The sequence below is a fragment of the Oncorhynchus gorbuscha genome, unplaced genomic scaffold (assembly GCF_021184085.1).
Source record: "Oncorhynchus gorbuscha isolate QuinsamMale2020 ecotype Even-year unplaced genomic scaffold, OgorEven_v1.0 Un_scaffold_4196, whole genome shotgun sequence".
NCBI lineage: Eukaryota > Metazoa > Chordata > Actinopteri > Salmoniformes > Salmonidae > Oncorhynchus > Oncorhynchus gorbuscha.
Window position 1 is genome coordinate 10447 of NW_025748273.1, and position 14660 is coordinate 25106.

The window sequence follows — 14660 nt, forward strand, 5'->3', positions numbered from 1 at the left end:
GTTAGCTAACTGGCTGAGTAAATTAGTAGTAGTGCTCGTCTAGTCACTAATGCTAACTAGCTATCTAGCTAACATCCCAACCATGAGTTCACTAAACGACTCCCCTTCTAAAGAGGAGGTCTGCTGGACGGAGAAAGAAACTCTGGGGCTGAACATTGTCGTGAAAGAGGAGAAGGAAGAAGAGGATGTCACAGTAAAACAAGAATCAGAGGTTGAGGCTGTTACAGTGAAAGAAGAAGAGAAAGACGTTTCAGTGAAAGAAGAGGAAGACTCGTTCAGAGTGAAAGAGGAGGAGGATGAGAAAGAGGAGGACGTTACAGTAAAAGAAGAAGAGGAAGATGAGGAGGAGGGGAGATTACTGTCACATTGGAAGAAGAAGAGGAGGAGGAGACAGGAGATCTGATTAACAACAGTGAGTAATATCTTAAACACAGGGGTACAAACTATGCCGTTGTTGAACCGATGTGTGGTTTTAAAGGGGCATTTACTGAAGTTCTACACTTTAATAGTTCTGTACTGTAGGAATCGTTAAAGCTACAAGGAGACGGGGACGGCCAACAAAACATTAATGGATCAAATGCTTCCTGTTAGATTTTTCACAACATTTGTAAACGTGAATATCTCTTTCTGTAGTGCTTTGCTCAGAAAGAGATGAGCGAAAATCATCTCAAGTCTGACTTCAAATGATGAAGAGGACAGAATCAAGACAATGAAGGATAATTTTGATCTGGATGAAATGTATTTAAAAAAATTACCACAGAGGTTATTTAAAATCCTTAATAGTATTTTGACCCATCAATCTAAGTAACATAATAATAAAGAATCCCCATCAGAATCCGTCACGCAACATGGGCCGAGTCTCAATCCACCTCATCTGCCGATGTTAGTCTCAATCCACCTCATCTGCCGATGATGGGCTGAGGTCTCAATCCACCTCATCTGCCGATGATGGGCTGAGGCTCAATCCACCTCATCTGCCGATGTTGGGGCTGAGGCTCAATCCACCTCATCTGCCGATGTTGGGCTGAGGCTCAATCCACCTCATCTGCCGATGTTGGGCTGAGTCTCAATCCACCTCATCTGCCGATGTTGGGCGAGGCTCAATCCACCTCATCTGCTGATGTTGGGCTGAGGCTCAATCCACCTCATCTGCCTATGTTGGCCTTCCTCAACTGCTGTGGAAGATGGCAGTGAAATGATGAATACAACAGGTGTAGGTAGACCTTACAGGGAAATGATGAATACAACAGGTGTAGGTAGACCTTACAGTGAAATGATGAATACAACAGGTGTAGGTAGACCTTACAGTGAAATGATGAATACAACAGGTGTAGGTAGACCTTACAGGAAATGCTGAATACAACAGGTGTAGTAGACCTTACAGTGAAATGTTGACATACAACAGGTTAACCAACAATTACAGTTTGAAAATAGCTGAATAAGAAAATTATTGACTAAATAAACTAAATAAACAGGTAAATAGTAGAGCAACAATGAAATATGAATACAACAGGTGTAGTAGAGTCAATGAAATGCTGAATACACAGGTGTAGTACAGAGTCAATGTGGAGGCTATTACAGAAGGTACCTTATTAACAACAATTGGAGGCTTTGAAAATACCAGTTACAGAGTCAATGTGGACTAAATATACAGAAGGTACCAGTAAATAAAGAGGAGGCTAAATACAGGGGTACCAGTACAGAGTCAATGTGGAGGCTATATACAGAAGGTACCAGTACAGAGTCAATGTGGAGGCTATATACAGGGGGTACCAGTACAGAGTCAATGTGGAGGCTATATACAGGGGGGTACCAGTACAGAGACAATGTGGAGGCTATATACAGGGGGTACCAGTACAGAGTCAATGTGGAGACTATATACAGGGGGTACTGGTACAGAGTCAATGTGGAGACTATATGCAGGGTGTTACGTTACAGAGTCAAAGTGGAGGCTATATTTAATCTTTATTTAACCAGGCAAGTCAGTTAAGAACATATTCTTATTTTCAATGACGGCCTGGGAACAGTGGGTTAACTGCCTGTTCAGGGGCAGAACGACAGATTTGTACCTTGTCAGCTCGGGGGTTTGAACTCGCAACCTTCTGGTTACTAGTCCAACGCTCTAACCACTAGGCTACGCTGCTATACAGGGTGCTACGTTACAGAGTCAATGTGGAGGCTATATACAGGGGTACCCGGGTATCGGTACAGAGTCAACGTGGAGGCTATATACAGGGGGTACCAGTACAGAGTCAATGTGGAGGCTATATACAGGGGGTACCAGTACAGAGACAATGTGGAGGCTATATACAGGGGGTACTGGTACCGAGTCAATGTGGAGGCTATATACAGGGGTACAGGTTAGTAATGAGGCTATATACAGGGGGTACTGGTACCGAGTTAGTGTGGAGGCTATATACAGGGGGTACCGGTACAGAGTCAATGTGGAGACTATATACAGGGGGTACCAGTACAGAGTCAATGTGGAGACTATATACAGGGTGTTACATTACAGAGTCAATGTGGAGGCTATATACAGGGTGTTACATTACAGAGTCAATGTGGAGGCTATATACAGGGGGTACCAGTACAGAGACAATGTGGAGGCTATATACAGGGGTACTGGTACCGAGTCAATGTGGAGGCTATATACAGGGGTACCAGTACAGAGTCAATGTGGAGGCTATATACAGGGTGTTACATTACAGAGTCAATGTGGAGGCTATATACAGGGTGTTACCATTACAGAGTCAATGTGGAGGCTATATACAGGGGTACCAGTACAGAGTCAATGTGGAGCTATATACAGGGGGTACAGGTTAGTAATGAGGCTATATACAGGGGGTACTGGTACAGAGTCAGTGTGGAGGCTATATACAGGGGTTACCGGTACAGAGTCAGTGTGGAGGCTATATACAGGGGTACCAGTACAGAGTCAATGTGGAGACTATATACAGGGGGTACCGGTACAGAGTCAATGTGGAGACTATATACAGGGTGTTACGTTACAGAGTCAATGTGGAGGCTATATACAGGGTGTTACGTTACAGAGTCAACGTGGAGGCTATATACAGGGTGTTACGTTACAGAGTCAATGTGGAGACTATATACAGGGGGTGTACAGAGTCATTACAGTACCAGTACAGAGTCAATGTGGAGGCTATATACAGGGTGTTACATTACAGAGTCAATGTGGAGGCTATATACAGGGGGTACCAGTACAGAGTCAATGTGGAGACTATATACAGGGGGTACCAGTACAGAGTCAATGTGGAGGCTATATACAGGGGGTACCAGTACAGAGTCAATGTGGAGGCTATATACAGGGTGTTACATTACAGAGTCAATGTGGAGGCTATATACAGGGGTTACCATTACAGAGTCAATGTGGAGGCTATATACAGGGGTACCAGTACAGAGTCAATGTGGAGGCTATATACAGGAGTACCAGTACAGAGTTAATGTGGAGGCTATATACAGGGGGTACCAGTACAGAGTCAATGTGGAGGCTATATACAGGGGTACCAGTACAGAGTCAATGTGGAGGCTATATACAGGGGGTACCAGTACAGAGTTAATGTGGAGACTATATACAGGGTGTTACATTACAGAGTCAATGTGGAGACTATATACAGGGGTTACGTTACAGAGTCAACGTTGAGGCTATATACAGGGTGTTACGTTACAAAGTCAATGTGGATAATAAACAGGGGTACCAGTACAGAGTCAAATACAAGACATCCAGTACAGAGTCAATGTGGAGGCTATATACAGGGTGTTACATTACAGAGTCAATGTGGAGGCTATATACAGGGGTACCTTTACAAGTTAATGTGGAGGCTATATACAGGGGTACCAGTACAGTTTTCAATGTGGAGGCTATATACTGGGGTACCAGTACAGAGTCAATGTGGAGGCTATATACAGGGTGTTAAACCAGAGTCAATGTGGAGGCTATATACAGGGTACCAGTACAGAGTCAATGTGGAGGCTATATACAGGGGTACCAGTACAGAGTCAATGTGGAGGCTATATACAGGGAGTACCAGTACAGAGTTAAATGTGGAGGCTATATACATGGGGGTACCAGTACAGAGTCAATGCGGAGGCTATAAACCAGGAGGTACCAGTACAGAGTCAATGTGGAGGCTATAGAAATGGGGGTACCAGTACAGAGTTAATGTGGAGACTATATACTGGTGGTTACCCATGGAGAAATGAATGTTACGTTACAGTCAATGTGGAGACTATAGAAGGGTGTTGGCAGTATGGAGGTATACATACAGAGTCAATGTGGAGGCTATATACAGGGGTACCAGTAAATGAAGGCAGTATGGAGGATATATAGATATTAAACCTGGGGTACCAGTACAAGTTAATGTGGAGACTATATACAGGGTGTTATAGTTATTAAGAGTCAATGTGGAGGCTATATACAGGGTGAAATTACAGAGTCAATGTGGAGTAACTATATACAGGGTGTTACATTACAGAGTCAATGTGGAGATATATACAGGGTGTTATTAAAGTCAATGTGGAGGCTATATACAGAAATGAACCAGTACAGAGTCAATATGGAGGCTATATAAACAGGGGGTACCAGTACAGAGTTAATGTGGAGGCTATATACAGGATGAATACAGTTACAGAGTCAATGTGGAGACTATATACAGGAGGTACCAGAAATGAAGTCAGTATGGAGGTATATATAGATATTAAACAGGAGGTACCAGTACAGAAGTCAGTATGGAGCTATATATAGATATTAACCAGTACAAATGAATGGCAGACTATGGAGCTATATACAGGGGTATATACAGATATTAAGACTATATACAGGGTGTTACATTACAAATCAATGGCAGTATACAGGAGGTACATATACAGAGTCAATGTGGAGGCTAATACATAGAAATGACAGAGTCAATGGAGGTAACCTATATACAGAATGGTACCAGTACAGAGTCAATGTGGAGGATATAAACAGGAGGTAACCAGTACAGAGTCAATGTGGAAATTAAAACAAGAGGTACCAGTACAGAGTCAATGTGGAGGCTATCAGGGGTAGCAGTACAGAGTCAATGTGGAGGCTATATACAGACTGGGTACCAGTACAGAGTCAATGTGGAGGCTATATACAGGGGTACCGTACTGAGTCAATGTGGAGGCTATATACGGGGACTGTACAGAGTCAATGTGGAGGCTATATACAGGGGTACCCCCTCAGAGACATGTGGAGGCTTATACAGGGGGTACCAGTACAGATCAATGGAGGCTACATCAACCAGTACAACCATGCCTGGAGGCTATCATACAGAGGCGAGGTCAGTACAGGTGCATCAAAGTCTGTGGAGGCTATAAACAGCTTACCATCTCACAGAGTCATGTGGACTGTTAAACAGCCACCACTAACAGAGTCTGCTGGAGGCTATATACAGGGGGTACCATTACAGAGTCAACTGGAGGCATTTTAATAAGGGGGACCAGTACAGAGGAAATGTGGAGGCTATATACAGGGGTACCACTTTACAGAGTCAATGCTGGAGGCTATATACAGGGTGTTACATTACAGAGTCAATGCATGGATGCTATATACAGGGTGTTACTTACAGAGTCAATGTGGAGACTATATACAGGGTGTTATCATTACAGAGTCAATTGGAGACTATATACAGGGTGTTACTTTGTTACAGAGTCATCTGGAGATGTATATACAGGGTGTTACATTACAGAGTCAATCTGGAGACTATATGCAGGGTGTTACATCACTCATTCAATGTGGAGGACTATATACATGTTACATTACAGACACTGTGTATAAGACAGTAGTTTTGGAATTGTTAGTTAGATACTTGTTGGTTATCAGAGTCATTGTGGAACTATAGCACAAGTACCATTACAGAGTACACTCAATGTGGCATTAACATCTGTTAATTACAGAGTCAATGTGACTATATACAGGGTGTTACATTTACAGATTTCAATTTGGAGACTATAAACCTGGGGTAACATTACAGAGTCAATGAATGGCTATATACAGGAGGTACCAGTACAGAGTCAATATGGAGGCTATATATAGATATTAAACCTGGGGTAACCAGAAATGAAGAGTCTGGGGATACAGGTTAGATATTAAACCTGGAGGTAACCCATAGAAATGAATGGCAGTATGGGATAAAATGATATAGATATTAAAACCTGGAGTAACATAGAAATGAATGACATATGAAAATAGATCTAGATATTAAACCTGGAGGTAACGGTGTGGCCTTAGAAATGAATGGCTTTTATGGAGGGAACCCATACAAATGAATGGCAGTTGGTTTATATATAGATATTCATCTGGAGGTAACCCATAGAAATGAATGGCAGTATGGAGATATATATAGATATTAAACCTGGAGGTAACCCATAGAAATGAATGGCAGTATGGAGATATAGATATAGATATTAAACCTGGAGGTAACCCATACAAATGAATGGCAGTATGGAGATATATATAGATATTAAACCCTGGATACAAATGAATGGCAGTATGGAGATATATATAGATATTAAACCTGGAGGTAACCCATAGAAATGAATGGCAGTATGGAGATATATATAGATATTAACCCATAGAAATGAATGGCAGTATGGAGATATATATAGATATTAACCCATACAAATGAATGGCAGTATGGAGTATATATAGATATTAACCCATACAAATGAATGGCAGTATGGAGATATATATAGATATTAACCCATACAAATGAATGGCAGTATGGAGGTATATATAGATATTAAACCTGGAGGTAACCCATAGAAATGAATGGCAGTATGGAGATATATAAACCTAGGTAACCCATACAAATGAATGGCAGTATGGAGGTATATATAGATATTAAACCTGGAGGTAACCCATACAAATGAATGGCAGTATGGAGATATATATAGATATTAAACCTTCATCTGGAGGTAACCCATAGAAATGAATGGCAGTATGGAGATATATATAGATATTAGATATTAACCCATAGAAATGAATGGCAGTATGGAGATATATATAGATATTATTAAACAAATGAATGGCAGTATGGAGGTAACCCATACAAATGAATGGCAGTATGGAGGTATATATAGATATTAAACCTGGAGGTAACCCATAGAAATGAATGGCAGTATGGAGGTAACCCATACAAATGAATGGCAGTATGGAGATATATATAGATATTAAACCTGGAGGTAACCCATACAAATGAATGGCAGTATGGAGATATATATAGATATTAACCCATACAAATGAATGGCAGTATGGAGATATATATATATAGATATTATATTAACCCATACAAATGAATGGCAGTATGGAGGTATATATAGATATTAAACCTGGAGGTAACCCATAGAAATGAATGGCAGTATGGAGATATATATAGATATTAACCCATACAAATGAATGGCAGTATGGAGGTATACAAATGAAGAGTATTAAACCTAGAGGTAACCCATACAAATGAATGGCAGTATGGAGATATATATAGATATTAACCCATACAAATGAATGGCAGTATGGAGATATATATAGATATTAACCCATACAAATGAATGGCAGTATGGAGATATATATAGATATTAACCCATACAAATGAATGGCAGTATGGAGGTATATATAGATATTAAACATTCATAGGTAACCCATACAAATGAATGGCAGTATGGAGATATATATAGATATTAACCCATACAAATGAATGGCAGTATGGAGATATATATAGATATTAACCCATACAAATGAATGGCAGTATGGAGATATATATAGATAGTAACCCATACAAATGAATGGCAGTATGGAGATATACATTGGGCAAAAAAAGTATTTAGTCAGCCACCAATTGTGCAGGTTCTCCCACTTAAAAAGATGAGAGGCCTGTAATTTTCATCATAGGTTCACTTCAGACTATGAAAAACAGACATTGTAAAATGAGAAGAACAAAACCTACAAACAGCAAAATCACCATTGTAGGATACCTTTTAAAATGAATTTATTTGCAAATTATGGTGGAAAATAAGTATTTGGTCACCTACAAACAAGCAAGATTTCTGGCTCTCACAGACCTGTAACTTCTTCTTTAAGAGGCTCCTCTGTCCTCCACTCGTTACCTGTATTAATGGCACCTGTCCACAACCTCAAACAGTCACACTCCAAACTCCACTATGGCCAAGACCAAAGAGTTGTCAAAGGAGGACACCAGAAACCAATTTGTAGACCTGCACCAGGCTGGGAAGACTGGAACTGCAATAGGTAAGCAGCTTGGTTTGAAGAAATCAACTGTGGGAGCAATTATTAGGAAATGGAAGACATGCAAGACCACTGATAATCTCCCTCGATCTGGGACTCCACGCAAGATCTCACCCCGTGGGGTCAAAAAGATCACAAGAACGGTGAGGAAAAATCCCAGAACCACACGGGGGGACCTAGTGAATGACCTGCAGAGAGCTGGGACCAAAGTAACATAGCCTACCATCAGTAACACACTACGCCGCCAGGGACTCAAATCCTGCAGTGCCAGACGTGTCCCCCTGCTTAAGCCAGTACATGTCCAGGCCCGTCTGAAGTTTGCTAGAGAGCATTTGGATGATCCAGAAGAGGATTGGGAGAATTATCATATGGTCAGATGAAACCAAAATGTAACTTTTGGTAAAAACTCAATTCGTCGTGTTTGGAGGACAAAGAATTGCCGAGTTGCATCCAAAGAACACCATACCTACTGTGAAGCATGGGGGTGGAAACATCATGCTTTGGGGCTGTTTTTCTGCAAAGGGACCAGGACGACTGATCCGTGTAAAGGAAAGAATGAATGGGGCCATGTATCGTGAGATTTTGAGTGAAAACCTCCTTCCATCAGCAAGGGCATTGAAGATAAAACGTGGCTGGGTCTTTCAGCATGACAATGATCCCAAACACACCGCCCGGTCAACGAAGGAGTGGCTTCGTAAGAAGCATTTCAAGGTCCTGGAGTGGCCTAGCCAGTCTCCAGATCTCAACCCCATTGAAAATCTTTGGAGGGAGTTGAAAGTCCGTGTAGCCCAGCAACAGCCCCAAAACATCACTGCTCTAGAGGAGATCTGCATAGAGGAATGGGCCAAAATTACAGTCAAACTGAAATGAATCATTGTTTATTAACACCAAGCTGGAGAGATCACAGTCATACTGAAATAAATAAAGTGCCGGTCTGCAGGAGCTCCTCCGGGGCAGTCCTGTTAGATCTCTTATAAACTGCTAACAAGTTATATTTGCATGATTTAGCTTATTCATCATTCACAGTTTATTCATTATTAACGTTTGGTTCATGCATGTGACAGACCAATACCCCACGAGACTTCTTCTCTCCAAGCTGAGACCTTGAAACTGAGATATCCCTTTCGTTCTCAAAACAAGGGTCTGAGCGTATTGCCAAATTGCTGATACTGACACTGATAGTGAGGATTCGTTCAATCAGTCACTTACATGAACACATACATTGGTTATTAGAAAAGCACAAACAACATTTTCCGTCACAATAGCATCAGAGAGGAAGAAGTGAAGCGAGAGGCTTCACTCTCGTCAAAATATGCCCAATGCGTTTTTATCGACTTATTTTGGACCTGAACGTGTCGGCTGCCTTCGCCGTTGGGACAACTCCCATTGTTAGGGCAAAGACTTGAGAATCTTGTCATAATATACAGATCTCTGATAGTATTTTCTGTTTTTTGTTAACCGCTTAATGAGGGTTGGTTAGTCGGCATCAAAATTAATCTAAATTTGTATCCCAAAATATCTTTCTGATACAAAAAATGTTCATGTTAACATCTCCGTTAGTGGTAATTTTAACGTTGGCCGCGTGTGTTCAGGATTATCCCCCAGTACAGATGTAGGAGCTTAATTTGAACCAGTTTGCTACAGCAGTAAAAATAATAAAGGGGTTACAGGGGTTACCAGTACATAATAATAATAATAATAATAATAATAATAATAATAATAAAAATAATCCTGCAGCAACAGGAAATTTTAATTATTATTAATGGACATTTGTGTCGGGGTTGATACAGTTTTCATTAGTGCAAATCAAATATGAAATTTAAAAGTGGAAATAACTCACTTTAGAAGCATTTAAAAAAAAAACTCAAATACATTACAAGTTTGCATTTCCTGCTCTAACAATCACGTTTACATGAACACATCTGAAGTCAGTTTTACCTGATAAATGCAGAAATATTCACCCTTTCAAAATATTTCTTCTGCCACAGCTACTATGTTATTTTTTTTGTGAAGTGTATTTGATTCTGAGTTCAGACAATATATAGTATAACGTTATGTGAAAACGACTTCTGAGATGCAAACATTTAGTTGTTTCCCGGGGGGCTTACTTGACTGGTGCACAGCCGGAACATAGAATAAGGCTTTTACATTTAGTTGTTTCCTGGGGGCTTACTTGACTGGTGCACAGCCGGAACATAGAATAAGGCTTTTACATTTAGTTGTTTCCCCGGGGGCTTACTTGACTGGTGCACAGCCGGAACATAGAATAAGGCTTTTACATTTAGTTGTTTCCCGGGGGGCTTACTTGACTGGTGCACAGCCGGAACATAGAATAAGGCTTTTACATTTAGTTGTTTCCCCGGGGGCTTGCTTGACTGGTGCACAGCCGGAACATAGAATAAGGCTTTTACATTTAGTTGTTTCCCGGGGGGCTTGCTTGACTGGTGCACAGCCGGAACACAGAATAAGGCTTTTACATTTAGTTGTTTCCCGGGGGGCTTGCTTGACTGGTGCACAGCCGGAACATAGAATAAGGTTTTTACATTTAGTTGTTTCCCGGGGGGCTTACTTGACTGGTGCACAGCCGGAACATAGAATAAGGCTTTTACATTTAGTTGTTTCCCCGAGGGCTTACTTGACTGCTGCACAGCCGGAACATAGAATAAGGTTTTTACATTTAGTTGTTTCCCGGGGGGCTTACTTGACTGGTGCACAGCCGGAACACAGAATAAGGTTTTTACATTTAGTTGTTTCCCGGGGGGCTTACTTGACTGGTGCACAGCCGGAACACAGAATAAGGTTTTTACATTTAGTTGTTTCCCGGGGCTTGCTTGACTGGTGCACAGCCGGAACATAGAATAAGGCTTTTACATTTAGTTGTTTCCCCGGGGGCTTACTTGACTGGTGCACAGCCGGAACATAGAATAAGGCTTTTACATTTAGTTGTTTCCTGGGGGGCTTGCTTGACTGGTGCACAGCCGGAACACGGAATAAGGTTTTTTACATGTCCTGGTAATTAACTTAACCCCTTATGTACCATTCTAGCCCCATTTTAACCCCTCATGTACCATTCTAGCCCCATTTTAACCCATCATGTACCATTCTAGCCCCATCTTAACCCTTATGTACCATTCTAGCCCCATCGTAACCCCTCATGTACCACTCTAGCCCCATTTTAACCCCTCATGTACCATTCTAGCCCCATCTTAACCCTGTATGTACCATTCTAGCCCCATCTTAACCCCTTATGTACCATTCTAGCCCCATCTTAACCCCATGTACCATTCTGTAACCATTACCATTCTAGTTAACAACCCAACAATTGGTCACTAGCTGTCATTATAGCAGGTAAAGGGAGATTACATTTGAATAAATACATTATTTTCCATACATTTCTATTGACTAATGAATCCCCAGAATACGTTCTATACATACTTTCCATACATTTCTATTGAATAATAAATCCCCAGAATAAATTCAATACGTATTTTCTTTTAAATACAAAATGGAGAATGCAGAGAGGCGGATAGCAAAGGGTTTGAACAAGTCCCTTCTGTTACAAACCAAATATTTGACTAGCAGCATGGGGTAATAATGTCTAGATGCTTTTTTCCCAGTGGAGATAATTTCCTGTCTGGGCTGTGGGACAGTGGAGATTAGTTTATGAATTGCCTGGGAGGGCTGTGGGACAGTGGAGATTAGTTTATGAATTGCCTGGCTGGGCTGTGGGACAGTGGAGATTAGTTTATGAATTGCCTGGCTGGGCTGTGGGACAGTGGAGATACAGTTGATGAATTACCTGGGAGGGCTGTGGGACAGTGGAGATTAGTTTATAAATGGCCTGGCTGGGCTGTGGGACAGTGGAGATGAGTTGATACATTTCCTGGCTGGGCTGTGGGACAGTGGATGTGTAGGAATGATTCAAATGGAACTGTTAACAGCCATTACCCGGGTAGTATTGGGACTAACTAACGGCTATTAACCAATCGGCATCAAAGATCCAAATGTACGGTTTATAATAAGTCTAGATTAAAACCTCATAGGAAGACAGTTTTATCATGTGGAGGTTTTATTCAGGTCTCTCTGTTTAACCAAATACTCTGTCTTTGGCAGGAGAGAGACCAGACTCTCACTCTGACAGCAGTAAGAGTGCTTCAGGGGAACCAGACCCAGAGACTCCCAAACCAGTGAGACGACTCGCCTGCTCCCAGTGTAATAAGAGTTTTAAGTTGTCACGGTATCTTAAAATACATCAGAGGACACACACAAGGGAGAAACCTTTTCTCTGCTCCCAGTGTGGAAAGAGTTTTACCCAGTTATGGAGCCTGAACAAACATAATAGAATACACACAGGAGAAAAGCCTTACCACTGTTCCCATTGTGGAAATAATTTTAGGTCGTCAGATAAGCTGAAGGAGCACGAGAGGACACACACAGGGGAGAGACCATACCATTGCTCCTTGTGTGGAAAGAGTTTTACCCAGTTAGGAAGCCTGAAAGAGCATGAAAGGAAACACTCAGGAGAAAAGTCTTTCCAATGTTCCCAGTGTGGAAAGAGATTTTTACGATCGCAGCAACTAAAATCACATGAGAGGACACACACAGGAGAGAAACCATACCACTGCACCCAGTGTGAAAAGAGTTTTACCCAGTTAGGGAGCCTGAACAAACATAATAGAATACACACAGGAGAAAAGCCTTATCCCTGTGCCTATTGTCCAAAGAGATTTTCAGGATCACAGGATCTAAAATCACATGAGAGGACACACACAGGGGAGAAACCATACCACTGCTCCCAATGTGACAAGAGTTTTACGCAGTCAGGGAGCCTGAACAAACATAATAGAATACACACAGGAGAAAAGCCTTACCCCTGTGTCCATTGTGGAAAGAGATTTTCACGATCACAGGACCTAAAATCACATGAGAGGACACACACAGGAGAAAAGCCTTACCCCTGTGCCCATTGTAGAAAGAGATTTTCACAATCACATGACCTAAAATCACATGAGCGAACACACACAGGAGAGATACCTTACCATTGCTCCCTGTGTGGAAATGATTTTTTCCATTTAGGAAGTCTGCGCAAACATAAGAAGAGAAAACACTCTGGCGATGTTTGTACCCATGTTCCCATTGCGTAATGAATATCAGGTTGTTAAATAAAAAATACATTTTCCCAAACAGAAGACCTGAAATCACATCATAGAATAGACAGGCTGTGTTCTGATGAGTCACTGTGTTCTGATGAGTCACAGTGTTCTGATGAGTCACTGTGTTCCGACTGATGTTTGACTGTTTTATGCCACATTAAATCATATTGTTGATATTAAATCGTTCTCTAGAATAGAGGCCTGTTTTAGTGTCTGAGACAGGATTATGTCTAAAATCAGATTACAATTTTAAAATGTATTTTATTTTGATTCTACACTTTGATATGATGGATACATGTAAGAAACCTTACATGTTCATGATATGATTTGGATATTATAAAATGTAAATTATAAAAGGGATGAATATTGTGTGTATTTCTTGATTCTGACCTTAAAACCTCAGGAGGTTTAGTTGTTTGGTTTACAGCTTGTCAGTCAGAACATCACTAGAGGTCTTCTGAGATGGTGAATGGATGGATGGAAGGTAGATAACAGTCAGAACATCACTAGAGGTCTTCTGAGGGGGTGAATGGAAGGTAGATAACATGTCAGTCAGAACATCACTAGAGGTCTTCTGAGGTGGTGAATGGATGGAAGGAAGATAACAGTCAGAACATCACTAGAGGTCTTCTGAGTTGGTGAATGGATGGAAGGAAGGTAGATATCATGTCAGTCAGAACATCACTAGAGGTCTTCTGAGGTGGTGAATGGATGGAAGGAAGATAACAGTCAGAACATCACTAGAGGTCTTCTGAGTTGGTGAATGGATGGAAGGAAGTTAGATATCATGTCAGTCAGAACATCACTAGAGGTCTTCTGAGGTGGTGAATGGATGGATGGAAGGTAGACAACAGTCAGAACATCACTAGAGGTCTTCTGAGGTGGTGAATGGATGGATGGAAGGTAGATATCATGTCAGTCAGAACATCACTAGAGGTCTTCTGAGGTGGTGAATGGATGGATGGAAGGTAGATATCATGTCAGTCAGAACATCACTAGAGGTCTTCTGAGTTGTCTTCTACTTGAAACATATTTGTACTTAAGTCGTTTTATTGGCTGTACCTTACTTTACTATTGATTTTTTACTCCACTACGTTCCTAAAGAAAAATATCATTTTTACTGCATAAATTTTCCCCAAAAGTCCTTGTTACATGATGAATGCTTAACAGCAGGAACATTTTCCCCAAAAGTCCTCGTTACATGATGAATGCTTCTTAGCAGC

General features: G+C 41.2%; 1 protein-coding gene across 1 annotated transcript; it reads left to right on the forward strand.

The window, feature by feature from the left end:
* Positions 1–358: 358 nt before the first annotated feature.
* Positions 359–13797, forward strand: LOC124028453 (zinc finger protein 239-like; the record flags this gene model as incomplete). Its single annotated transcript, XM_046340500.1, has 2 exons — positions 359–412; positions 12398–13797. Coding segments are annotated over 2 exons (1085 nt in total), but the record flags the coding sequence as incomplete, so codon positions are not given.
* Between the last annotated feature and the right edge of the window lie 863 nt (positions 13798–14660).